Source organism: Podarcis filfolensis, assembly GCF_964270895.1.
Source record: "Podarcis filfolensis genome assembly, chromosome: 1".
NCBI lineage: Eukaryota > Metazoa > Chordata > Lepidosauria > Squamata > Lacertidae > Podarcis > Podarcis filfolensis.
In genome coordinates, this window is record NC_139604.1 from 134,849,855 (window position 1) to 134,877,431 (window position 27,577).

The 27,577-nt window shown below is 46.3% G+C and overlaps 1 protein-coding gene across 1 annotated transcript; it reads right to left on the minus strand.

The window, feature by feature from the left end:
- Positions 1–337: 337 nt before the first annotated feature.
- On the minus strand, positions 338–24,042 carry PRPF39 (pre-mRNA processing factor 39). Its single transcript, XM_083614339.1, has 14 exons — positions 23,933–24,042; positions 19,568–19,935; positions 18,398–18,523; positions 17,619–17,737; positions 15,480–15,647; positions 14,434–14,599; positions 12,611–12,718; positions 7,666–7,830; positions 7,217–7,343; positions 5,285–5,553; positions 4,097–4,281; positions 3,688–3,762; positions 1,319–1,439; positions 338–1,086 (listed from the first exon to the last, which is right to left on the minus strand). Exons 2-14 carry the CDS (start codon positions 19,895–19,897, stop codon positions 1,030–1,032), a joined length of 2,016 nt encoding a protein of 671 aa, XP_083470465.1. The 5' UTR covers positions 19,898–19,935; positions 23,933–24,042; the 3' UTR covers positions 338–1,029.
- Positions 24,043–27,577: the final 3,535 nt, after the last annotated feature.

Below are 27,577 nucleotides of genomic sequence, written 5' to 3' on the forward strand. Positions count from 1 at the left end.
CACATTCAAATGGTGCAGTTGTCATAACATTTGAAGAGGTCCTCCTTTCACATGTTTTGAGGCGGCCCCTACAGTTAGAGGCTATTGAAAGGCAGCCACTTTTTCTGCTATGGGGCAGGGAAAACTTCTGAAAATCAGGTTGGCGGAGGGGACAAGAGGGGACAAGCTAATTAGCACTGGCTGCTGATCTCCAGCTATTACTAGTGTAGACTGTAGCTCTCGCACGAGAAAAACATATTCTTGCGCTGTAGAAGCTTTTGAGCCTCTGAAGTGTTACTAGGTAGTGTATTTGACAACTGTGATACTGTTCAGGACCAAAAGAGAAACAAGAAGTAGCTCAATTTGCACAATTTTATTAAAAAAAGGACATTTTAAACAAACCTTTCTAAACTTATACATGAAAATTCAATACAAAACCCACCCCAAACACAGCATGGTTCTAGCAACACACTTCATTTGTCACTTCTTTAAATCCAAAAGATGCCCTTCCACATTATGTAGTCCCACCCACCCATATATATATATATATATATTTAAAAATCTCTCTTTTTTGGATGCTGCAACTGTAAACTCAAAGCCAAAACAGACCTGGATGAGGGTGTAGATTTGAAACTTATTGAGGGACAGGAGCAGGAAACTCACATAGAGCACCATTTCCTGGAGTGGCGCGAACTTGTTCTAGCTGCCTTCAGATCATTGCCGAGAGCTGACTTTCGCCAGCATTCAATAGATGTTATTGCAATTTCTTGGATTTTTTTGTAACCGGAAAGCCGAAATCCTGATAAACTATGTATACAGCAAGATACCAATTAATACAAGAATTTTGTCAAAAGAACCCTGTGGACATCATTTCACCACACATGCAGAAAACACAAAAGGATTGTGTGACTGTCTGTTCACATCCCCATATTTATTTTTTATATATATATATATATATATATATATATATATATATATATATATATATAAAATAAAAACATAAACCAAAAACACTTTCACACCCCATTTCTGCTCAAATTGTTCTTCTGCTCAGGTGGAAGAGGTCTGATAGTATTGTCCATAATTCCATGCGTTTGGGTAGTTGTACTAGAGGAGGAAGCAAAAGGGGGAGGTGGGTTAGCAAACTTTTTGCGCATTCCACACTTGCGCAAAACTCTGCAAAGGGCCAAGAGCTAAACGGCTCCACCGCTGCAATATTGCAGGTGCAGAGGCCCTTGGCATTTTTAAAGCCTGAATCCCTGTCCTGGCAGAGCTTGACTTTGGGAGGGGTTGCGTGGCAAAGAGGAGCCCGAAAACTTCCCCCGAATCCGCTGCTCACCTGGTACCAAGCGTTGTAATTGTAGGCAGCCTGGTTCGCTTGCATGTCTCCGTCCGCCATCTGCCCGGATGCCAGAGCTGCCTCGTCACCCTGCGCTCGCTTCTCGTCTGGCTCTTCGCAGCTGCAAGATGCAACAAATGCGCTGCTGTTATTCGACAGAGAAGAGGGCCCAGAGATGGAGAAATCACCAGCTAGCTAGCAAGTCCTCAACTCGCTGGGTCTGCTTTGCCTTAAATCTGAACACCACTGTCTGATATCCCAGCATGGTAAGGAGCTGGTGGAGAAGGGGGCTTCTGGCACCCCCAACTCCCTTTCTGTCACCTCCCCACCCTCTAAAGGTAAAGGTACCCCTGCCCGTACGGGCCAGTCGTGTCCGACTCTAGGGTTGTGCACCCATCTCACTCTAGAGGCCGGGGGGCCAGCGCTGTCTGCAGACACTTCCGGGTCACGTGGCCAGCGTGACGAAGCTGCTCTGGCGAGCCAGCACCAGCGCAGCACACGGAAACTCCGTTTACCTTCCTGCTATAAAGCGGTACCTATTTATCTACTTGCACTTAAGGGTGCTTTCAAACTGCTAGGTGGGCAGGAGCTGGGACTGAATGACGGGAGCTCACCCCGCCACGGGGATTCGAACCGCCAACCATGCGATCGGCAAGTCCTAGGCACTAAGGTTTTACCCACAGCGCCACCCGCGTCCCTCTAGGGAACGACAAATGGTGGCCCACTTTGTAAGGGCAGGACAACTCACCTGTCTTGGGGGGGGGGGGGAGAGAGAACAAAACATCTCTGTTCCCCTGACCCCTCCTTCAGGAAGGGATCCAGGCCCCTCCTTTTGAGATACTGCACTTGCCTCTCTGCTCTGAAATATTTCCTTTAGTTAACATACCATATTTTTCGCTCTATAAGACGCACCAGACCATAAGACGCACCTAGTTTTTGGAGGAGGAAAACAAGGAAAAAATATTCTGAATCACAGAAGCCAGAACAACAAGAGGGATCGCTGTGCAGTGAAAGCAGCGATCCCTCTTGCTGTTCTGGCTTCTGGGATAGCTGTGCAGCCGGCATTCGCTCCATAAGACGCAAACACATTTCCCCTTACTTTTTAGGAGGGAAAAGTGAGTCTCATCGAGCAAAAAATATGGTAATTTATATAGCACTTGATTGTAAGAAAACCTCTAAGCTGTTTACAAAAGCATTATATCTCATTCCTCAGTTCTAAAAGGACTGCCTTTTCCAAAATAATAATAAATCATAATAATCATAATAGCAGCAGCAATAATTTCTTATTTAAACCCCGCCCATCTGGCTGGGTTTCCCCGGCATCTAAGCCCTCCTCAACGATCCCCACCCCAAACCTTTTGAAATTAGGCAGGTGGTGATCGGTGAGGGGGACTTTCTGGCTGCAACACCCAACATGTGGACTACCCTCAACCCCAGCAAGGCTCACCTGGCACCAAATCTGGTGTCTTTCCAATGCCAGGCAAATACCTTTTTATTTGCTCAGGCCTTCAAGCTATTGATTATCTCCTTTTATTGTTCGGAGTTTTTTTTCTGATTCTCATGAGCTAATTATATTAATTTATGTGGGGGGGTTTTTTGGGGGGGTGTCTTTTTACTGTTGTGTGCTACCTTGCGAGTTTTTTAAGCCAAAGACTTGACATCCAAATAATTAAATGTCATTTGTCAGAAAGCAAAGAAACCCTGCTACACATTTGACAAGGCATTCAAGCCTTGGGCGCTATTCAATCCCATCAACCCGGGGAGGGGGGGCTGTTAAACTAAAAGCCACCTGCTCCTCATCTGTCTTCAGCACAACAAGAAGCCAGTCGCCTGGCCACCCCTTAATATGAAGAACAGCCTTGGAAGTTTCCAAAGTTTGAGGAACCTGAGCTGCTGCTTGAATGCTGAATGCTGCTTCCTCTGTTCTAATGCTTCATGGGAAAAGAGTAAAAAGCTCTCAAGTGCTTGCATTTAAACATGAGGCACATTTTCATGAGCGGCACATCAGATCATTCTCGACTGTCAAGGGGCATGCCAAAAAATAAAATAAATCCTCAACTTCAGACGTGCCAAGGCATTACCTAAACTGTCATAATTCTCATGGAGTTGGTAATCTGAGGCACTGCCCCCTCAGACTGCCCACCTCCCTGCAGAGGCAGCTTTTTAAGAAAAGCTCTTTAGCACATCTGGGAATAGAGCTTCCACCCTGGCCTGCCTGCCTGCCTGTGTCTCTATCCCCCCCCCCCCCCAAGGAAGCATGGTCATATTGGGTGAACCAAAATGTATGGTTTGGATTAGTTGCCCTGATACACTTTTGCAGCCAAGCCTTAACACCATCACTGCTTTCTGCTAAACGAGACAGTCCATACCCATTTTCTGCTTTCCTTTTCAAAGACTCTTGCTCCTTCAGAAGGGATTGATGCTCTTCATATGCATCCATAAGCCTGCAAGCAAGAGGAGAGAAAAGCAGGCCGAAGGTTAGGCCTTTCTGCTCGTCAGTGCAGGATGCAGAAACATTTCCATTTTGAAAGTTTGTGAACTGGATCACAGTCGTTTAAATCCTCTACTGAAGTTGGCATCAGTGAAGAGAACCCCACTTACTCCCAGGGCCAGAATTTCTGCAACCTTTAGCAGGAAGAACGGTTTTCTACAAAGAATGGCCTCTCATCAACCCTCCTGAACTTTGTCTGCAGCGTACATGCCATTAATAGGCATTAAAATGGGCTCAGATGCTATCCTGTTCCCCTAAGGCTGGGTTAAGCACATGTAAAACCTCACTTGTTCACATCCAGACCAAAATCTTCAAGGAATTCCACCTTTCGCTGAGAAAATATAATCCTCATTTTTATAGCCAACGTGCCACTGATCGCTTTGTCAAAACACGCAATGATGTTCTCTTCGTTTTGTTTTAGGTCTCCATTGTACTCTATTTCCAGCAAGTTGAGATACAGTTTGGGGTTATCCTAGGCAAAATAAATTAAAAACAGAAACATTCAGGTGGCAATATTCAAGAGTAGTACACAAATTATTACAACCACAATGACGAGGTAGTTAAATATATTGAAATTACGGGAGAGAGGGAGAGAATGTTCTAATGGTATGTCAGGGGTGGAGCCTCTGCTTGGGCGCAGGGGGAGCAAGCTGTGCATGCAAGACCTTTTCCTCTCAGAACTACCTCTTTCAGAAATGTTTTCACGCTGGGACTAGTTTGCAACTACACTTCCAAGAATTAGATGGCTCAATTTAGCCATGCACAAGATCCTCTGAGCAGATGCACAGCAAACCAAGAATCCCATGAGCACCAGTCTTCTCTGCATTCTCCTCAGGGATTCACGGTATCATCAAGGTGCATCTTAGACCACCAGAATTATCCCTCCACCTCCTGGCCCAATCAAGGCACAAAAGTCTTGCAGGAGGTTAGGGAGGGGCTGGTACCTGAGGAGGAAAAACTTTTGCTTGCCTACAGACATGGACCAGATCTGAATGCCTTGAAAAAAATGAATTTTAGTGAGTGCACCTCTATGTGTTTATTATGGAATCTAACATAAATATGCGTATTTGTAATGCGCAGAACTTTGTGGAGTGCCCCCCCGCCACCTTAAGCCAGTACTGAGAAGGGTCTTCTGCCACGAGGTATGGGGCTCCTTTCTCATTTTAATGTCTCTATTGATTCTTCTGTAAATGCATCTACATCTATGGCCCTGGCCACATTACAGTCCCAGGATCTGGCACCCCAGACACTGCCATGCTCAGCTAGCTCTACTCTGGTGGGAAGCCTGGAGTTTGGGGCGGGGTGTGTAGTGAAGGGAAGCCTGGCAACATCAGTTTAGAGGGACTGGTGTCTCCAAGTTGCAGCAAGACGCATTGCAGAGTCAAGAGTCGTCATCACTGTTGCCAGGCACGGGAGCCCCTTGGCAGAGGTGGCAAGGAAGGGGTCCAGCTAACCCTCCTCTGAGAGCTGCCTACCCTGTCTCTGTCAATGGCGTCCAGAATCACTTTCCTGGCTTTGGGGAGGTTCTTCTGGATTTTGAAAAGGTGCCGAGCGAGCTTGACCGCAAAGAAGGAGGCTTCGTAGCTGGACTTGGCGTTCTTCACAGCTTCCTGGAGCAGGTGCTCAGCCTCCTCCATGTTCCCATGCCTCCGCTCCAAGCTCACTCTCCGCAGGCGGATCATGGCCAGGCCTGAAACGTTCTCCTCAAAGGTCTTCAGAATTCTTCGGGCTTCATTGATATTCCCTAAAAGCAAGGGAAACGTGTGGGTGTGGAATGGCACCTAGCCGGAATCAGCCAACAGCCCTTTGGGATCCTCCTGCACAACTACCTGTCAGGTACCCAAATATCAGTTTTTGCTTTTACCTTCCCCCCCCCCCGTCATCTAGCTAAGTTTCAGATGAGCATGAAAGGGAGGTGGGGGCTTCAAGCACCAGACTTTGTTCAGGTCACTTGATTCCTGCCTTCCTGAGAAGTAGGAAGCAACAACCCACTACAGTGGTACCTCAGGTTAAGTACTTAATTCGTTCTGGAGGTCCGTTTTTAACCTGAAACTGTTCTTAACCTGAAGCACCACTTTAGCTAATGGGGCCTCCCGCTGCTGCCGTGCCGCCGGAGCCTGATTTCTGTTCTCATCCTGAAGCAAAGTTCTTAACCTGAGGTAATATTTCTGGGTTAGCAGAGTCTGTAACCTAAAGCGTATATAACCTGAAGCGTATGTAACCTGTACGTATGAATGTCTCCTTCACACCAAACAGAGAAACTGGAATGAACTAAGAGCATAAATGCACAGGTGTTCATAAATCAGCCCATCAGCTCTCCAGCAGTACACACAGCCCCCTCCTCAAGAGACTCCTTTGTGGTGCAGTTTCAAGGTGGGAATAGCGGAAGTCGCTTCTAAGCAGCAGGAGACATTCCTCCGCCTCTTGCCAAGCCCTCTGGCACTCTCGTGGAGAGCAGCAGGGTGTGCTCTCATATGTGCGGAGGTTGAGAGTAGATAGATAAAAACAGGAGTCTCCCTGCAAGGAGGGCTGATTACAGTCGTCATGGGTGGCGAGTGTCTGTATGCACACACCCAGCAGATTCCATGCACAGATTCTGCAATGTCCTGGAAAAGATCCTCAACTTCAAATAGAAGATACAGACACTTAAATACACCCTGATCTACATTTTATTACCAGCTACTAGAGTCACAAACTTGGCTAAATTTTACCGTCTGCATAATCTATTCTTCTAACCAGGCTCTGCAACCAATTCAGAGAAGCAACAACGTTAGCACAGACTGCAAGGCGAGGTTAAAGGAAAACGGCAAGTGTTCCTATTTTGCAGGCACGTAATCCCCATAGGGATCCTGGAAAGAGACCCTAAAAAGTGCTGCTCCTAGGAGAGGAGGGGTCAACAGTGTTACAGCAGGGATATGGCATTAAGCACCTCCTTGAATCCTCTGCACAGCGCTGGTCTTTCAGTCAGGTCTGATCGCTGAGATGCCAATCACTGTTCCAAGCAGAAGACCTCAACCCTCAAGATGTGCCCTACTATCCATGTTTATAGGGCCTCACTCACTTCTCCAGAATTTGCAGTGGCTGTTTCATCCACAGAGGAGCAACCTTTCCAGGGTTGCCAAATGATCAAAATACTGGGATATGGAGATGCGTATCTCCATATGGTCTACGACCATTTACATTTACTCTTATCCTGTGGCAAGGATAAAAACTGCATGTATCCTCATTTGCTTTTATTCTTGTTATAGTCTTCTTCATGGAGTGGCTTACAAGGCAGCATTTAAGTTTGTAGAGAAAATGACTGACTGAGCGGTGAGCCTGCAAGAGCCTGCCGTTCTGTTTGGCTGAAGGGGCAGAATGCCTCTGCTACCCATTACTTCCTCTAGGAGACCCGGCTCCTCACTCACCTTGCTGTTCTTCAAAGGCTGCCCAGAGCAAGTGCACCATCGGCTTCTTTGAGAGGTGTATCGTGCAGGCCCGGCTGTAGACGTGCCTCACTCCTTCGATGCTGTGGTTCTCCATATACTTGGCATACTGCATTTGAAGACAGAGCAGAGACTGAACAATTCACAGCTTACTCTGGGCTGCTAAATACTTGAGAGAACTATAAAATTCTTGTGTTTAAACCCATTCAGCACCTTTATTGAACCATTAGACTAGTTTCTGTAAGGAGGGACGAAGAGAGGCAACGAAGTTGGCATATGCAGCTGTCAAATCTGGTTGCAAGCAGACCATCTCCTAATGCAACAGATATAGTTATACATGAACAACATTCAAACAAGAGTACAGAAGGTTAGTCACTGATCATCAATGTTTGCAAAGGCAGAGAGCTGTGCGTGGGAGACACGCCCCGTACCTTGATCCAAAACTCCTCATAGAGGGCACAGGAGATCACACAGCGCTCAAAGAGGACCACCACTCGCTCATGAGTCCCGTTTTCAATCTCAAAGTCCAAGTACTCCTTCCAGTTCTTCAGCTGAGTTTTCTCCAGAGGTTTAACGTGAAAATAAGGTCGTTTTATCTGCAATGGAGGAGAACCAAGGGAACGGAAAGTAAACCAGCTTTACAATGGCAACAAAACAACTTTCATCTGCCACTTAATCCCGCCAAGCATGTGAGAAACCGGAACCTGCTGCTATCTAAGCCAAGGCCTGCTCAGAATCAACACATCCATATGCAAGTGAATGCGGAGGAGAGAGGTGGATCACATTATTCCCCCTACATTTTTCCAAACCTGTGAACAAGGCCTCCATGCGCCCAGCTTGTGCATGCATAAAAGACAATCACAAGTTTGAAGACCCTCCACAGGTCGTGGACAGTCCTCCGGAATAATACTGTTGCTCCTTCCACACATTAATTTAAACATGGGTTAATGTGTGATCAGCCCTATACCTTCCCCTGAAATGTAGTTTCAAGAACAGCTGACCAAGCTAGCAAGTTCCCTATACAGAAAGACCTAACAAAGATCAGGCACAGAACTCTTGGGTCCAATAAGAATGCACAATTAAGTGGCTGCATTCCTTAAGAATACAGAACAATCATCATGTATCAAAGGTGGCCAAACAGATGTCTTCATTCCAAGTAGGATGCGATGGCAAGATCCCTCTTTCCATTGCTTCTTGTTGCCAAACCTGGGCCTCCTCTACGGTTCTCTTAGAGAGTATAATCTGCTCATTGTGCCCCATGTGCATCCTTTACACTTTGGCCGATTCTCATTTGCCATTTTGTCGCTCATTCACTGACTTTGGAGAGATCTTTTTAGCTCTCTTTGCAATCCACTTTGGTTTTCAATCCCAACCCTGCATACCCTCAAGCTCTTAAGGAACCTAACTTCTTACCTCCCTGCATTGTAAGAATTGCCCACTGATTGGTACCCTTTGCCTCCTACTCTTGACTCATCACCAATTCAAAAGGGCCGGTCTTCTTATCTCATGGCCACCAGGAGGGGGGCTTTGCCCAAAAGTCCTCCCCAATTACCAAAATACAACCTGTGCTCAGATTTGGGCCAAAGCATTCTTCTTTTCTAAGCACCCTGTGTTCTAAAGGAGCACTCCTAAACCACTCCAACTTGTAAATGTTCTGTACTGCTAGGAAGTTGCTCCCTTCAGGCTGCACTTATGGACTTCCTGGAGATGCCTGGCTGGCCACCAGTGGGGGGAAAAATGCTGGACTAGATGCCCCTGCCTTAGAGGACAGCACTGCTAGGTGAGACGGAGGAAACAGGATCAAGAGACTTGAAAAAAATCAACCGCTCAGACACTAGGTTAGAAGGGTAAAGCAAGCAGAACGTGGGTATCTAGAGATCTATCCCACTTTATAATTTTTTGCTTCTTTAATGGCCACACCTAAAAAACCACTTGTCTCTGAAATCTTGAGACGCTATTAAGCCAATTAAGAGTATCCAACAGAGATCGGATCTCATCTCTCCTACACCCCACGTTCTTTGGAGCCTATGGACAGGCAAACACCCTGAACAGAAGCAGCATCAAAAGAGACAACAGAAGCAGTTGTGTTGGTAAGAAGTCCCACACGTCTCATAACATTTATAAAAATGCTGCAATTTCATTAAAAATATGAGTATTGGAGCATTACAAAAACACTGGAGCCTTCTGCAACTTGGGGGATAATCAGCAGCACCACTAAATATCATCTTGGTGACTGAGATAAGATATAAGGATTCAGGCAACCCCTCGGGTGCCCTGGACCCAAGTCGTTCAAGGCTTTGTAAATTAATAAAAGGGCCTTGAACATGGCTTGGCAGCAGATGGGCAGCCAGTGCAGATCTTTTCACAATACTGCTATATGTTGCTGGCTATCTGCCCTCATCAGCCCAGCAAAGCCTGGCTTAAGCATGCCTGCCTAATGCTGTACTGAACTCTGGGCACTGGGAGCTGCTTGCGAGGGGGAAGACAACAGGAAAACTGCCTTTTGTTCATATATGGTCACCACTGTTAATTTGTATTTTGTGGCAATTTTTTACATTTGAAGCAACAGCACAGCCTGTAAAGGAATTTGCTATTGGTGTTACGGCTTCAAAGAGAGAGCGCTTTGGTTGGTTGTTGGCATCCGTCTGTCTTGGGACACAGTGGCTGGAATTGTATCTCACAGGGGGAAAGTGCTCTGCCCAGCAACCACCAGCCCCTGCTTCCAGAAAAGCTGGGGTACTGAAGACATCAAGCAAGTGACCTCACTTATGAATCCTTCCATTTATACAGAAATCAATTAATTTCACAGGTGCTCAGCTTGCCTCCAAGCACATAATTCTGTAGTTCAAGAGGCATGAGGACTGTATGCCCCAAGATTTTAGGTATCGCTCCCAGAGAGTATAAAGGATCTATATACAGTGGTACCTCTAGTTACAGACTCAATCCGTTCAGGGGTGCCATTCGCACCCCGAAATGTCCATAACTAGAGCGCCACTTCTGTGCATGCGCACAGCACGATAAAGCGCTTCTGTGCGCATGTGTGAAGCGCACAGCACGCTTCTGCACACGCGAGCACAGCAAAACCCGAAAGTATACACTTCTGGGTTTGCCGCGTTCGCAAGCCGAAAAGACACAACATGAACCTAATGCAACACGAAGTATGGCTGTAATCACAAACTACTATGCTTTTGTTATAGCAGCCACTTGATGTCTTGTGTTTATTGTTGAAATGAAAATATATGAATTATGTTAACAGGAAATTTGACTTCAATTATTTTCATTGGTCTTTTTGGACTCTGATTTGCACTTTCTAGAAAAGCAGTCCACGCATTTTAAATTAAACGAGCAATCAGTGAAGTGTAGTGCAGACTCCAGAAATGCATTGTGTTGAACCTCAAAATTGGGGACCCCAGTTGCAAACCCTGCTCAGCCATGAAGGTGTATACAAGTGCCATTAAAAAACTGAAACCACGAGACTCACAGCCAACTCCAAGCAAGTCACATACTCTTTAGCCCATGGGTGGCTAACCTGTCGCCCCTTCAAGTGTTGGTGGACTTCAGAGGCCATGCTGGCTGGGGCAGATACAAGCCAGAGATCAACAACATCGCCACCCCTGCCTTAGTCTAACTTGCTAGGAGAGGCTGCCTGCCCTGCCCTGAACGCCATTGGGGAAGGGTAGAATTAGAAAGCTTAACTGAACATCTGGAACCGCAATTCAAGATGCAAGACGGCTTTGTGCTGTTTTTGTGGCAATATACTAACACAGCAATCCCTCTGGATTTTTTTTAAAGTGTATTAAGGATGAAAAAGCTATACTATACAGGTACATCCCTCTGCCATTTGGATTCAACAGAAAGCTTGCACTTTAGCCCATTAAATGTGTACCTAATATTCAAAAATACTCCCCGTCGAATGCAAAGCTGTTAATTAAAGTCTGCTGACCGCAGCAGAAGCTGAGTGGAATACAAAGGGATGTGGAGCCACACCCGAGTTACTCAGAATTATCTTTATCTACAGAGTATGAATTTGCTTTAGGACCTGCCCAAGTTGGGTGGCCTTGACGGATTGCAACACATCCCATTTCACTCACCTCTTCCTCCAAGGTGGAGCTCCAAAAGCCGCCACCACAGACAAGCCCTGGGCAGAATGTTATAACCTTAACTCTGCTTGAAGTCATCTTAAGGGGAGGAAGCCCTTGGCCAAGGCAGGCGGCCAGCGCTGCCCTGGGCTCCTGGTGGCTAACCCTCCAGGCAGGGAGTCACTACATTCTGCTGCTTTCAAGTCAGGGCCCCTGCCTAGCGATACTGATGACCTACCACACCCAGCAGTCAAGAGGTTGTGCATTTACTCAAAACAGTACTTTGCAGTTATTTATCATAGAAGGAGACAGTTCGTTTTCTCTTTATGCAAACTAAGCCAACTGGAGATCAGATGAGAACACTGTTATTGGCCCTTACAGTGAAGAAATAATCTTGGGCCAATGTAAAGCTCCTGAATTTGGCACCTTTGATATTTCAGATGGTTTAAACTGCTAAATGAAATGACTCCAACAATAAATACTACACATCACACGCATATAGCAATCCTGAGGGCAAGAAAGCAAAGGCGGCACATGAAATTCCAAATGCAAGCAAGAGATAAGGCTGCAACCTCAGGTTTGTCGGGCATGCACTGTCTGAGGGATTAAGCAACTCTTCTTTCATCACTGGGGGGGCCTGCCTACAAGCAGCAGACAGGGAAACGGGGAAAGTTCCCGTAAGGCAACCACAAAAAATGCTGATGCAATGGCACCTCTGTGTAGAATTGTCACTCTGAGTAAGTAATACCTCTGGCTCAGAGATCTGCACCAATTATCAATCTGCTACAGGTTCAGGTTCAAGGTGCAACCTTTATCTTGGCAGCTTGAGATCAGTTTACTTGCAAGACCACTTTGCCTTCTATATGCCCACTTGACTGCTTCCATCTGCAGAACTAGCACTGTTAACAGGTGCCATGTAATTCGTAAGAAGTCAATCTCTGAGTGTGGCAGCACCTACACTTAGGAACTCCTGCCTATTGACATCAGGCAGGCACCTTCACTGTACTCTTTTCAGTGCTTGCTAAAAACATTTTTCTTTAGGCAAGCCATTATTTCACTGTACAAATGACTTAGCAAGCATAAGAAGAACTGTAGGACTGACGCTTAGCAAGTCTTGCAGATGAAGTCTGTGGAACCAGATGGTGGCTCAAAAGGTAAGTTTGTGCGCTTCAACTACAAGCTGTTTAGGGACATGACCCACAAATGCCAGAAACAGCTTCTCCATGGAAGTCCAAAGCGGCTGCTGCTGCCTCCTCCTCCACGGAATTTCAAAAGCATGTTATGCAAAGGAACTTACCCCTTCCTCAAAGGTCCACCTCTTGCTGACTTCATGCTCATTGTGATTGAACATTTCTTGATGAATCTCAATGATTCTGTGTCGCATGTTTTCTATTTCAGTGATTAGCTAAACAAATACAGAAAGGAAAGGGTTTGACAAAATCCAGACACAGAACCCCTTTTATGAGGCAGTGAGCTTCAGAATTTTCCTTCTGAAGCAAGAACACACAGTGCTCAAGAGGGGATCCAGAAAATCTGCCCAGCTGGGACTTTGAAATGTTATGTCCTCGGACTCTATTGCCAGCACATCACCTGGGATCTGCAGAATCCAATTCTTAAGGACAAATCTCTAGTCTGACCACAGCAAAGGAGAACAACAAGCACCTAACTCAAGGGTAGAATTCAAGTTTTCCAAATTCAAGGTAACACTTTCGTTATGTCCATCTAAAGCAACAGGAGAAGACCTCTGGTTGAGAATCTTGGGAGAGTTCTTGCCAGTCAGATTTGGCAATACTGAGCTAGATGGATCATTGGTCTATAGGTCTGGCAGTTGCATATATATCCTTCTTTCTTCTAAACACCCACAACAAAGGGGTAGGGAGACCCTGCACGGCACTTCTGCTGCTCGCTGTGCTTCATAGGCCCTGCCACAGATCTGTTGCCTCAAATACAACTCTCCTTATCCCCATCTTTTGAAAGAAGGAACTCTAGCATTTCCAAATTTTGGTGAAGGGAACTGCTAACAGGCTCCAGCATTTCTGCTGCCTGAGGTGCTGCTTCCTGTGACAGGTAGCCAGCCTTCCCCTTAACTTTGAAGCTGCAGAGCTGAGCTGAAATCGTCCCAACAGCTGCAGGGTAATCCATCCACCTCCTCAGCTGGGAGTAAGGCAGGGCTTTATCTATTTATTAAAGTATTTATGAGCTGCATTTTTCATAAAAGTATATAAAGGTTGTATACAACATAAGAAGGTACATTAAAATTGGCAAAAGCTTCCATAAGACAACATGTCTTGTAGCTACATCATCAGGGTACTTAGGAACCCATAACAGAACTCTGCTTGCTGAGGAAAGGCAGGAAAGAGGGGTATGGATATTGCTACCTAAAGACATTTAGAGAGAAATGAAGAAGTGACCAAGCCAGAAAAAAGGGGGGAAATGGGGAAGGGGGTTTGCTGTTGACTACCAATCTGCCTCAACAGCAATGCTGGCCAAAAACTGGTAGACCCTGCCTGCAAACTACTTGTATAAATACAGTGGTACCTCAGGTTAAGTACTTAATTCGTTCCGGAGGTCTGTTCTTAACCTGAAACTGTTCTTAACCTGAAGCACCACTTTAGCTAATGGGGCCTCCTGCTGCTGCCGTGCTGCCAGAGCACAATTTCTGTTCTCATCCTGAAGCAAAGTTCTTAACCTGAGGTACTACTTCTGGGTTAGCAGAGTCTGTTACCTGAAATGTATGTAACCTGAAGTGTATGTAACCCGAGGTACCACTGTAAATGCTAAAGGTCAGATCTTGCATCAGTTCAGGCTCTACTCTAACCAGAATCAAGAAGAAAGGCTTCAGAAGCACATGTGCTAAAACTAGGGCAGGAATATGGAGAGCTGCTATGGGTGAGGGACAAGGCAGGGAATAACTTTAAAGGCAGAAAGCAAAGGACGGCAGCTGGCAAATGTGGAAACATGACACCAAATGCAGACACGCCCGGCTTCTGAATGTGCTTTCAAATAGCTCCAGTCAGCAAAAGATCCAGGCGTTTTATGAGTAGCTGAATAAATTAGGCCTATGCAAAACTGCTGTTATTAACCCCAAGGAAAAAAACAGGGCAAGCGACGCACAGTTACCTTAGCAGGGTCAGTTATATCTTCAGTTCCAGAAGGGAGGTCATCTCCAGGGGGAGCATCCTCCCCATTATGGCTATTGGAAGAAGCGAGTTCTCTGCGCAGTTGGATAAACTGTTCAGTAGTAAGAAGGTCCCGGGGCAGGTTATTCTGGACATGCTCTTTGAACCTACAGTTGAGAGAGAGAATGAGAATGAATTTGTGGACTGTTCTAAGATGAAACGGGACAGTTCTTCCCCACAGCGAAACTGCTCTAGGAAGAACCCAGGCAGCAAGTGTTGCATTTGTTACTTTTTAATAAGCAACTAGCTGGCCTTGCTTTCCAGAAACACCTTTTCTCATTTCATCTGGTTGCCCTTGACCATTGCAGCTCTTCTTTATAATCACATATTACAAAAAAAAACCCCACTAACATAAGATGTTACCGTAAGTTGCTTGTTAGGTGCTTATTCATCTTCCAAGAGGAAGCCCTGAAGCTCAGCTGCATTACCACAAATAACTCAGAAAGCCACCCCGGGTTCTTTATTTCACACTTGCAGTTAGTCAGAAATTCAGGAATTTAACCCCTGGGAAACATTTAAGAAATTGACATCCAGTTTGTGCCCATCGACCAGCTCGCAGACAACACAACGACACAGCAAACGTCTATGCCCAAGGAGAAGATTCATCACCCTATCAGGAATTACCAGGGCTTTCCGTAGCTGAACTGCTCTAGAGATGCCAAGCTATTTCTCTGGGACAGATAAAATTATGCTACCTAGCAGAGAATACATGCCTGGCCGAACATTTATAAGTGCTCATCATCATAATGAATGCCATGTATAAAGTGCTGAAAATTATTAGATGCTCCACTACACATGACATTTTCACAGTTACATTGCTCAGGTGTAACGTCGTCTCAATTTCCTCCTTTAGAATACAACCAGAACACACATGCAACTAACAATGCATAAGTTTAAAACAATTTCAAGGCTTTTCAGCGTTGCAATTAATAGGACATTACAGAAACCAAAAGTGTAACACTAACTCAACCATAACAACCTCCTTACCTTTGGAAATGATGGCTGTAAAGCTGGGTGGGAATCCCAAGAATACGGTCAAATACGGCAGTCACTGCTCTCAGGTTAGCCTGTTCATTTTCCCAGTTTATATACATTTCCCAGAGTTTGTCAGAGCGGAAATCTGTCCCTGCAGCTAAGACTGCGTGTTCGTAGGTTCTGGGAGGTGAGACAATTTATGTTATTATGGAAATACTTCATTAGTCCTGAGCACAGATCCTGCTCAGATGGCTAGAGTTTCTCCCACTCAATAAAAAATAAAACGTGGCAAAGTCATGCACTCATTGGCTGCTTAAAATGGCGTAATATATAATGGGTAGCACCCAAAATTCTCTTATTAATAACTGTGAATCACCCTGCGGTCTTCAGAAGGATGGTATGAAAATTAATTAAAGGAATAAATGGAAGCCTTTTAAATCTGACTGTTCTGATAGAATTTGATACTGTTCATTTTTTAGGCGATTTTGGCTCAGATGTCATTTCTGCAATATTCTATACCCCCAATTCCTGAACTGATGCAAAATATCAAAAGCGCTTTCCTTCCATCAGTGACAATGTAAAAATTTTAAGATCTGAAGAGAAACCAGTGTAAAATTTAACAAAAAGCTCCCTCACTCTTTCGAAACAATACCCTTTCTTCAACACCCTCAAAAAGACTGCTAGACTAAGGATGTGGTGACATGAAAGTTTATTTCAATTTGACTGAATTGTCCAGTTGACAAACTGGCTTTAACAGCAACTAGTGAAAAATGTGAACACAGAACACATCTCATTAACCAAATTGGGAGAAGGTATTAAAAGCTGACTTCCACACCCTCTTGTTGAAAAGAATGAAATTTGTGATGACACAGAAAACGATCAGGGTTCTCACCATGCAATGCCAGAAAATATTCTGTGTGAACCATTTTTTTAAATTTACAAAACATGCCTATAATGCGTTTTAATCCTTGCTGGGCCCTCCCTCAATTTAAGGCAGGGATGGGGAACATTCCTCTGCCCTGCAGACTCCACTGGCCAGTGAGGATTCCACGCTGGCTGCAGATGGAAGGGCTTCTCTTCTGCCCCAGCCAGCACAGAAATGCAGCAAATGGCAGGCATCTAGATTATTAACCCGTATTTCTTTCGTTGAATCATAGACTTGGAAGGGCTCCTGGGGAGGGGAGGGGGTCACCTAGTCCAACCACCTGCAATGCAGATCTAATCCAGATCAGGACTTTGGCATGGGGAACAAGGCTTTGATCCTTTCCCCACTCCCTTGGGTTGCAGCCCCAAACAGATCCCCGTATCAGTAGTTTGCATGCGTGGCGGAGTGGGCGATGGCTTCCCTTTCATTCCAATGGGAATACCTCCCTCCCCCCCCCCGCTCAGGGTTCCAAACTACAGGAGTCAGGGTGGGGAGGGCTAACCCCCAGCAGCAGGGGGCAAAGGGGTGAAGCTTCCACTTCTAATGCCTGGAGTGTCCTGATGCATGCAATTTGCATTTGGGGGGAGGAGTATTCCCCCTCAATCCAAGGTAGAGACAATATGAATGAATGGGATGTGGCATGTGGCCAAGAAATTACTACTACTATTTATTTAATTTGTTTATTTATTAAATTTATCCCCTTTAAATTTATTTATTAAATTTTTGCCCTTTATCCGTAGATCTCAGGGCAGTTCACAGCATACAAATGCAAGATGAAAACACAAAATGCATAATCAAAACAAGAACCCAAACGAAACAAAGCTCTGTGTGTGAATTAATGAGCATGGGGTGCTTCCAGGCATACCGGCATTCAGGGCATATGACCCAGAGAAGAATGTGTCCCTTAAGGAAGTTTCTCCACCCCAACTGGTGTTAACTCAAAGACATTGCAAGCTGAGAGCTGCGGGCCGAGCAGAGATCTACATCCAGGTCTCCCAAGACCAGTTCAGACGAGTCCATTTGGCAAAAAAATAGTTTCAGTTTCACACCCCAGTGGTCTACTCCAGGAGCTTGGATAGCAGAAGCCGTGCGCCTGCCCTCTGTTCAACAGGGATTCCACTCAGATGGAAAATGAGAAGGCTGTTTTTCACATGACCGAGCACAGCTCTAAGCAAAACTCCACCCCACAGGGTGCTTATATTGGATTGTTTTTGCAAACAACTTACCCCCTAATGGTCCCAACAGTTTCAGGGTCACTGGGATCCAGCGTCTCTTTGAGGAAGTTTATGTAATGGATCCAGAGATCAACACTAAGAGGTATTGCCTGGAGTCCCCTTCGATATACCTACAAAGAGAACACCAAAAGGCTATTTTTCGAATCCTTACTTAGGTGGCAAGAGAGAGGCAACACTGTGTTATCCGGTGAACCTTAAGAAATACTAATGTACTGGAATTTTGTTTAAATAATCTACCATTACCATTGGGTGGAGGTTGGCTAGAACATGGCAATGCTCTGATCTCCACGTGCGGAGTCTTGATCTTCAAAGCGCAGCAGTCCCTGCATCTGACCAGGCTGTGTGGGCAGGCTTTGGGGTACAGACCATAGGGCACAGACCCTTTAGAGCACCAATGACAGCGTCTGACCAAAAATGCAATAAGATGTAGCAATGGTGACCAGCAAAACCAACCACAGTGTTCGAATTTTGCGAAATAATAATAAATGTATAACGTAAGTGACAGAAAAGCCCTGCCCTACTTGTTAAGCTGCAGTGTAATGCAGACGCTTGCACTGCAAAGCTTGACAAACTGTAGTAGAGGTTTAACGCACCTGCCAACAAAGAGAGAAGATATTAGCTCCGAGTGCCACAAGGAGGGACAAGCTCAAACAGAAAGCCCTGTACGAGGAGTGGAAGGTACTGGCAGCCAAAGAGTTACTTTCTGTGGTTTGGTTGGCGTTTGGCTCACAGGACCCAAGAGCAACAGCTGAAACCCACAGCCTACATACCTCGTCCGACTGCTTCATGTTGCTGTGCCGCTTCTCAAGGTCTGCATATTTTTTCCAATAGCCGTAGCAATATGGGTAGTGTGCAAAAAAGCTGTCGAAGGCTTTTCTGGCAGCTAGTAAATGGTTCTGGGGGGGGGAAACACACAGCTCAGTTTCAGAGGTCTTAGACTTTGCATAGGTCATTCCACACGTTATCAGGAAGAAGTGCCGTCAAAAGTGAGGCCTCCCTAAATCCAGAACAATAGCACTTCTTTTAAAAGAGCCAACTGACAGGAGCTGCTTCCCTGGACATTCTTCATCCATGCACAACAAAAGAAAAGGTTGAAGGAAAAGTAGAAGTCCTGCAAACCTTAGAAATCACAACTTCCTCTGGATTTCACAACCATCTTATAAAGAAATAACCAAGAATCTTTCTAGTATTTAATCAATGAGCAGAATCCATGGAACAATGGCACAAAGACAGGCATACACAATCACTACCCCTCAACTCTGGAATGCTCTTCCACAACATGCTCAAAATCCTGGCCAGCAATGGAAAACCAACATTTTTATGAAAGCTTTCAACAGGTGAAAACCACCAAAATGAAAGGGATACCTCTCACAAAGTCAGCCTTTGGGATTAAAAAAAAACCTCTCAAGAAGTACTTTAGTTAGTCTAGTGCTATCTGTATTAAAGAACCAGAACTATTCTTTTCAAAGGGCTGGACCATATGAGTTATATAGATTTGATTTGTAGAACAAAAACTTATTCAACGATCCAAAGAAATACTAAGTTTAAGAACTGCTGTCTAAGAATTTACAGCCTGCTGCAAATAGTCTTCTAATTTGTCTAATTTAGAACAGCCTAGGCATGCAGAGGGACCTTCCCAGTTGTTGTGAGAGCAACTGTCTCTATTATTTGAACTTTCTCTCCCTGCTGTGAAAGCCCCCAAAACACAAGTATCTCCCTGGCAATGTTGCAAGACCTTCGAACCAGCTGATGATGACCAGTTATTTGTATCAGATGCTTTAATATATCCTGTACTTTAAATTCTTGTTTATTTCATTGCATGCTAGGAACACTTTGGGGGTTATGGCAATGCTTGAAATATCAAAATCAGGGCTGACGTACTGAAGCACTGCCCATTTGAAAGAGGACATGGGAGAGAAAAAGACAAACCACTTGCTTACCTCTTGTTCTACATACTGCAGGAGATAGACCCAGCCTGTGAAATCTTGTGGGTTAGTTTCAACCACCTTCCAGAATTTCTCAAACTCGGGAGGGAATGAAGGTTCAGGGTCACCAGTCTTTGCAGCTTCATTGTCTGCCATTTCACTGTCCTGGGTAGTTTCTTCCAGAGTGTTGTCGCCGGGAGAGTTATCTGGGGACTGCTCCATCTCCGTCACACTCATGATCTCCGTGCTGAAGTCAGCTGGTTGCTCACTCTTGGCATCAGTGTCCTTGCCCATGCTCTCGCTTTTCAAGTTACTGTGGTCGTCCTTATGATCTGAACTCTGCATAGCGACAAGACACTCCTCTTGTTCTGTTAGAAAATAACCTGTTGAAGTGGAAAATCATCGTCATCATCATCCACTGAGGATAAGATTCCTAAAACAAGGGCAGCTGACACCATACATCCCCAGATAGAGGGGAATAAAAATGTTGAAGAACCAAGGGTGAATGAATGAATCTTGCACCAAAACACCCTGAGCATCAGTGGGTGGACTGGGATACAATCCTAGATATCAGAGTTAAAACTGACTTACAGTTCTGCATCTTGGTTCTCCTAGTCAATGGGTTTGTCAAGTATTGAGTGAGAAGCAAACAGTTTTCAGACTCTCTCCTCTGGGATCAGAAGAAAGGAAGCCTGAAGGCCAAAACCAGATTACTGGCTAAAGATAATTACTTCAAGAACTGTCCCCAATTTGTAAACAGTGGGTGATATTACTCAGTGTAGACCCACTGACATTAAGGAACATGACTAGAGTAGGTTCATTAATTTCAATGGGCCTTCTTGGAGTAAAACTTCTCAGATAAATCTGAAGGTGAGGGCAGGTGGGGGAGGCAGAGAGCAGTAAGAGATTGACAAAGCAAGGACACACATATAAGCATCCAAAGACAAAGAGAACTAACCAAAATCTGAGGAAGGTGTGCACTCAATACTGATAGAAACAAAGCAGCAGTTCTTAGCAAAGCAGCTCTAAAAAGGTTTGGTCTCATACCTTAAATCCCAGCTCTCCTAGTTTAGCAGTAAAAAACAAACAAACCTGGAAAATGCCAGTGCAGCCCAAACCTTAGCCTACATAACTTACTAGAAAGTAAAATAAATCTATTTGAATTGTTTCATATCCTGAAGAAATACCTAAAATTACTGATAGCTATATGGAAGTCTTCTGTATTATTAAATGCTGTTAATAATAAAATACTGTTACAGTACTGTACTATCATCCAAGCTCTTGGCTAGCCTATCCTTCATTCCAACAGCTGGGACTTTATCAGCCACATGGCCTTTCTTTATACACACACCCATCAAAGATAAGTGGCAGCCCTCCAAGTGAAGGTTAACACTTTTCTTGGGAAACTTGCAGCCTTTCTGCTGTGCTAACTATGACAGCCGCATGGCAATTCAGTTCCCTCTCTGAATGTAATGTTCCAATTAACTGGTTGAGATACTCTGAAATAATCCTATTAATACTAACAACAAAACACAGACCACTAGCTGTAGAGGAGCCGGAAAATCAACTCAAGCCCCACAAGATAAATAGAATCATAGATTCACAGAACTGTAGAGTTGGAAGGGAACCTGAGGGTCATCTCGTCCAACCTGTGAAATGCAGGGATCTCAGCTAAAGCATCCCTGACAGATGGCCATCCAAACCTCTGCTTAAAAACCTCCAAGGAAGGAGAGTCCACCACCTTCCAAGGGAGACCATTCTACTGTCAAACAGCTCTTACGATCAGAAAATTATTCTTGACGTTTCTGACTAGCCCTTTAGAGATTCATCTTTCCTCCTGCTCACAGTTCCTGGATTTCCTGCAAACCAAAGCCCACATCCACACACCCTGGAACAGCTTGCCCCAGCTGTTACTTTCCCCATAAATCCTTCAAAGCACACAACAATCACATTCCCTACTCTGGAAGACCAGCCAAAAAAAGTGAGCTCCCGCCAACCCCTGAACACAAGTAAGTAACAACAGGCACAAATGCTTCTAGCCAGCTCATCTCCCACACCTCCTTTGCAAGGCAGCCCAGATGCTCTCAGAACTCTCACCTCAGAAAAGGGTTCCAAGAGCTCTGCACTGGAATGCCAAACAGTCAGAGAGGCCCTCCCTATTCCCTGCACAGTCAGACAACCTGCAACCATCTAAGCCCCAAATCTTCAAAAACCACAATAGCTTTTAAAGCAAAATGGGGCGCCTACCTTGGCAAAGTGGCTTCCCCAGCATGCAATTAGACTAGTTGCAAAAACCCCATCCCATCCCTGAGAGTCATGCGTCACCACCTCTGTGATAATCCCCAACTTTGGAAAGCCAAAGGTTTGAGAGTAGAGCAACAAGCCCACATAATTTAATCAAGCTAGGAGAAATGAGCGTCAGGCCTTGATGTGGGTATTCTCCCGTACTGCTTTATGAGCAAGACGGTAACAATTAACAACCTGTAATCAAGGCTGATGATGATCATCAATCACAACCCTTCTATAACCGAGACAGTAAAAATCAGTTCCCAGCATCTCTATATGAGAAATGTAGCTTGAGTAATTAATACTTTCAGAATAAAATGAAAAGCAATTATATAATTACAGATTTTTTCCAGGGGTTGGACAGTGATGAAAAAAATTAAAGTTTCAACCACAACACAAATTTGGGTGTGCTCTTAGATGTAGCCCTAAGTTTGCACGCCCAGCTTTCTGCAGTGGCCAGGAGTGCATCTGCACACTTGTGCCTGTTCTAGCACACAACTTACGCACATTTAACCTGTACACATTCAGCTTTATGTGCTAAGCAAAATAATCGTTAAAATTGAAAAACTGGGGAGAAAGGGTTGGGGGTCCAGGGAAAAAAATGCTCTGGCAACCCCACCAGACATTGCACCCAACCTGATTTTAGCTTTGGCACACCTCCCAGAATGTAACCCCTTGTACAATGCGGGCTTACTCTGTTTTTAGGACCCACCCTACTTTTGTAATTGTAATTTGTTTTAAATTGTTTTTAATGTTGTATTTTAGTGTAATGGTGTGACACACCTTAGGCCCTTAGGGTGAGAGTATGTAAAATTAAAAATGTTCAATACGACTCTCAAAACAAAGAGTATAAAACGTCCACACACTTAAACCCACCCATAAAAAGCAAAGAATAGTAGCAATAAGCCACAGCCCTAAATGAACAGCATTAACTGCAGCCAATGACCAGAAAGTCTTATTGAAATAAGCAAAGCCTCACATGCCTTCCCCAAAAACAATTAAGGAGGTGAATCTTCACCCACTCCCATGTGGCTTATTCCATAGCAGGAGAAAGACTATCAAAATACCCAGCTACCAAATATCTTGGGATTTCGGTAAATGTTTAAAACTTGCAGGGCAGAACATTTTCCACGCTTTCATTTTTCTATGGAGCATTTTCTATTTCGTTGCGTACAACAGTAACGATGAAAACGTGCCAAGTTCAAAGGCAGAAGACTTGGACCGTTCCAAAGTTTACTAAATACAAGCGAAACAAAAGCTAGAATCCTATGATTCCCTGCCTTTTCAATGCAAACTGAACTTTCCCCCCAGAAAGCCCTTGTCATAGATTGAGAGAGACACGCAAAACCCACTACAGTGGTACCTCGGGTTAAGTAGTTAATTCGTTCTGGAGGTCCATAGCTAACCTGAAACCGTTCTTAACCTGAAGCACCACTTTAGCTAACGGGGTCTCCCGCTGCTGCCGCACAATTTCTGTTCTCATCCTGAAGCAAAGTTCTTAACCTGAGGTACTATTTCTGGGTTAGTGGAGTGCGTAACCTGAAGCGTCTGTAACCCGAGGTGCCACTGCACTACACGACATGAAAAACAGCTGATCTGTCCGACACTGGTCTCTGGAGACTCGTTTCCAACTTCTCCCCCCCCCCATCGCCTCCAGCCCCGCCGCCCTCCGCGCCTCGCCCCGGGGGAGAAGAGGCAGGGCGGGCCCCATGGGCAGGACCTGGGTTCGAATCCCGGCCGGGGTCGCAGGAAGCTGAGCCTAGCCCGCCTCGCAGGGTCGCTGCGGGTGTTTAAAGGGGATTTTTTTTGGGGGGGGGACACCGTTTCGGCCACCAGGAGGAGGAGGAGGAGGAAGGCCGTCAAGGCGCCCCAGGCCTCGCTCCCGCTCCCCCGGTCTCTCCTCCGGACCCCCCATGGAGTTACCTCAGGGGGGGCCGCCTCTCCCCCCCCACCAGGCAGGCGCGTCACGTGGTGGGCGGGGCGGGGCTCACCTGCCTCCCTCCCCCCCCGTTTCCTGAGGGAGCCTCTGCGCCCCTCCCCCCGCCCAGCGGGACCCCCGCCGCTTCCCCCCCCCCCCCCCGAGGCCTTCCCCACCTGGCCCAGCGCGCTCTCTGCCATGGGCCCGGCCGCTCGCCGCCGCCTCCGCCTCTTCTAGGCCGCCCGGCTGAGGGACTGGCTGGGAAGGCCGCACTGCGCAGGCGCCGCGGCCCCGTCGGCGGGAAGGAAGCGGCGCAGGCGCAAGAGGAAGGAGGCGGGGCCGCGGGGCGGCGCAGGCGCCGGAGAGACCGAGGGGGGCGGGGCGAGGGGAAGGGGCCTCTGAGCTTGTGCAGAGTGCTTCGCCCGCCGCCCCGCTCTCCTCGCTTCCCACGGCAGGGCAGGGCTCCCCCGAAAGAGCCCGAGAAGATGCAGAGCATTTATTATTATATGGATTTATGGTTCCTGTTGATCAGGGCCGGATTTAGGTTGGATGAGGCCCTCAGCTCCTGAAGAGAATGGGGGCCCTTTATATGTCCAGCTGTTTCTTGTGTTGAATATATGCTATATGGTAATTTATGTCTAATAATAATAATTTATTTATTATTTGTACCCCGCCCATCTGGCTGGGTTTCCCCAGCCACTCTGGGCAGCTTCCAACAAAGATTAAAACTACATCAAAATGTCACACATTAAAAACTTCCCTGAACGGGGCTGCCTTCAGATGTCTTCTAAATGTCAGGTAGTTGTTTTTCTCTTTGACATCTGGTGGGAGGGCGTTCCACAGGGCGGGCGCCACCACCAAGAAGGCCCTCTGCCTGGTTCCCTGTAACTTCACAGGGGGGGAACCGTCAGAAGGCCCTCGGAGCTGGACCTCAGTGTCCGGGCAGAACGATGGGGGTGGAGACGCTCCTTCAGGTATACTGGACCGAGGCCATTTAGGGCTTTCAAGGTCAGCACCAACACTTTGAATTGTGCTTGGAAACGTACTGGGAGCCAATGTAGTTCTTTCAAGACTGGTGTTATAGGGTCTTGGCAGCCGCCCCCAGTTGCCAGTCTAGCTGCCGCATTCTGGATTAGTTGTAGTTTCCGGGTCACCTTCGAAGAGCGTATTGCAATAGTCCAAGTAGGAGATAACCAGAGCATGCACTACTCTGGCAAGACAGTCTGTGGTCAGGTAAGGTCTCAGCCTGCATACCAGGTGGAGCTGATAAACAGCTGCCCTGGATACAGAATTGACCTGCGCCTCCATGGACAGCTGCGAGTCCAGAATGACTCCCAGGCTGCGCACCTGGTCCTTTGGGGGCACAGCTACCCCATTCAGTACCTAATAGGTATCTCAAGCCATTTGCCACTGCTGCTGTATGTAGGTTTTATTTGACTTGTTTTTTATCTTATATTTTGGATATGTACATCCAGGTTTTATTCCTTTAAATTTTGGGGGGCTTCCAAGAGAGTTGGGCTCTGAGCATCCCGTCTTCCTCTGCCGATAGGGTCTCCAGGCGGCTTATGGCTAAAATTGAAAAGGCTAAAAGCATTGGCTGAAGGGGGCGGAGATATTTGCATGTTCCAAGCCATGTGTGTCCCATGAGAAAGTCAGAAGAGCCCGGCAGCATCCGAATAAAATCATCATCATCATCATCATGCCCTGAGGGGTTCATCCAGCCCAGCCCGCCGCTGTTCTCCCAGGGGCCACTGGCGGGGCACCCCACAGACCAGGAGCCCACAAGCGGGACCAGAGAGCAGCAGCCACCACCACCCCTCCCCACATCCAGAGAGTTTCCAGCTACGGGCACTTACTGCATTGTTGCACGAATGTTAAGGGGCAGACATAGACACATACAGTGGTACCTCGGGTTAAGTACTTAATTTGTTCCAGAGGTCTGTTCTTAACCTGAAACTGTTCTTAACCTGAAGCACCACTTTAGCTAATGGGGCCTCCTGCTGCCGCCGCGCCGCCGGAGCAAGATTTATGTTCTCATCCTGAAGCAAAGTTCTTAACCTGAAGCACTATTTCTGGGTTAGCGGAGTCTGTAACCTGAAGCGTATGTGTAATGGTTATATGGGGTTGCTCGTGCGTAAGTTACCGCCGCTCTGGGCTAGGTTGCCTGGTTAAACCTTTTTCTGGCTGGACAGCCCTTCACTTCGTGACTGTTTCAGTCGCTAGCAGAATCCGTCAGTGGGCGTTTCTTGAACTTCTTCCAGCAAAGAAGTTCTTTGACGCCAAGTCTACGCCTACTTTCCCTGCGCGGAAGTCTTCTGCGCAGGGTGGGTGTGGGTAGCGGAGGACCTGTGCTCTCCCCGCTGGTCTCTGGCGAGGAGTCCTAGAGCCCCCTCTCCGATTCCCCCATCCGCCCCCCTTTATCCCTGGTGTTACGCTGATTTCCTTCCCCAGCCGATGAGTCCCCTCTCTCCCTGCTGGGCCCTTCTCCGGCATCGCTTCGGAGCCTTGTCTCCACTTCTGGCTACGATGTCAGTTCCCTGACAGTATGTAACCTGAAGCGTATGTAACCTGAGGTACCACAGTATTCCACAGTCTATCACCCTTCAAAAATTAGGAAATATCCTCTGGATATAGAGAAACTTTATTTCAGTGTATATTAAACTGAGTTCACTGCGTCTTTTGCCCTCCTTAGTCTCCTGCTGGACTGCGAGATGCACTTCCCAACAGGAGCTGCAGGTGGCGCTTGCGCTTCTCCCTCCTCGCTTCTCTAGAGGGGCTCCAGGAAGAGCAACGCGGTCAGGTTGCAATATTCAGAAAAGCACAGCTCGAAATGGCTTCAGGATTGCTCTCCTGTACTGTTGCAGACATGTGGCTTATGTACTTCCATATGTGAGTTCACCTTGTGCTCTTATGAACATTCATTTTAATTTTTGACATATTAGAATTCGCATAACACATCAAAGCCAGCATTTCACACATCTTTCTCTTTGGCGACCCCTCGTAGTCAAGTAAGATTGTCTTCCATAAACACGGTTTCAACAATGAGTCCATAGGTGACTGTGGAGGCCAATTCTGGATCCACACGTCCTTCCACAGTGGGGACACTGGCCTCCAGGTGGGAGTTGATCACGGTGTGGATTTGCCAAGTGTGCCTTCCTCTTAGCAAATTTCTCTCTTGTGTCCTGAGTTTGAGTGTCTTCAAAGCCCAGGACACCTTTGGTCAAGGCTGTTCTCCAACTGGAGCGCTCGCAGGCCAGTGTTTCCCAGTTATCAGTGCTTTTACCACATTTTATTAGATTTTCCTTGAGAGTCTTTAAACCTCTTTTGTTGACCACCAGCATTACGCTTTCCATTTTAAGTTCGGAATAAAGTAGTTGCTTTGGAAGACATGACCAGTCCAACAAAGTTGATGTTGAAGAATATTCACACATATTCCACAGTGAGCAAAGCAGTCCCTTTTTATGTGTGAAAAATAGCTTTTTCGATCTACCAGGTTTGCACAAATGAGCAGGTAAAAAAATGAAATGTGTGTGTGTGTGTGTGTGTGTGTGTGTGTGTGTGTGTGCATTGTCCACAGCCCCATTGGCAGCCTGCTGAGGAGCAACTTACAAAGAGGGCAAGGAACAGCCAGGCTGGAGGAGGCACCTCTGAGCCCTTTCTCAGACAGACAGACAGACAGACAGACAGACAGAGGGAATGGGAGGCCCTGCTCTGTGTCAGGAGCTTCCAGACTGAGTACAGTGGTACCTCGGGTTACATACGCTTCAGGTTACATACGCTTGAGGTTACAGACTCCGCTAACCCAGAAATATTACCTCGGG

Bases quoted from the DNA above. Each gene is read 5' to 3' on its own strand.
- PRPF39 (XM_083614339.1), bottom strand. From the start codon at position 19,897: ATGCAGAGTTCAGATCATAAGGACGACCACAGTAACTTGAAAAGCGAG. The intron at 14,600-15,479 runs GTAAGGAGGTTG...TCTCAACTGTAG, and splicing joins TACAGCCATCATTTCCAAAG to GTTCAAAGAGCATGTCCAGA. The intron at 1,087-1,318 runs GTGAGCAGCGGA...TTCCTCCTCTAG, and splicing joins ATTACAACGCTTGGTACCAG to TACAACTACCCAAACGCATG.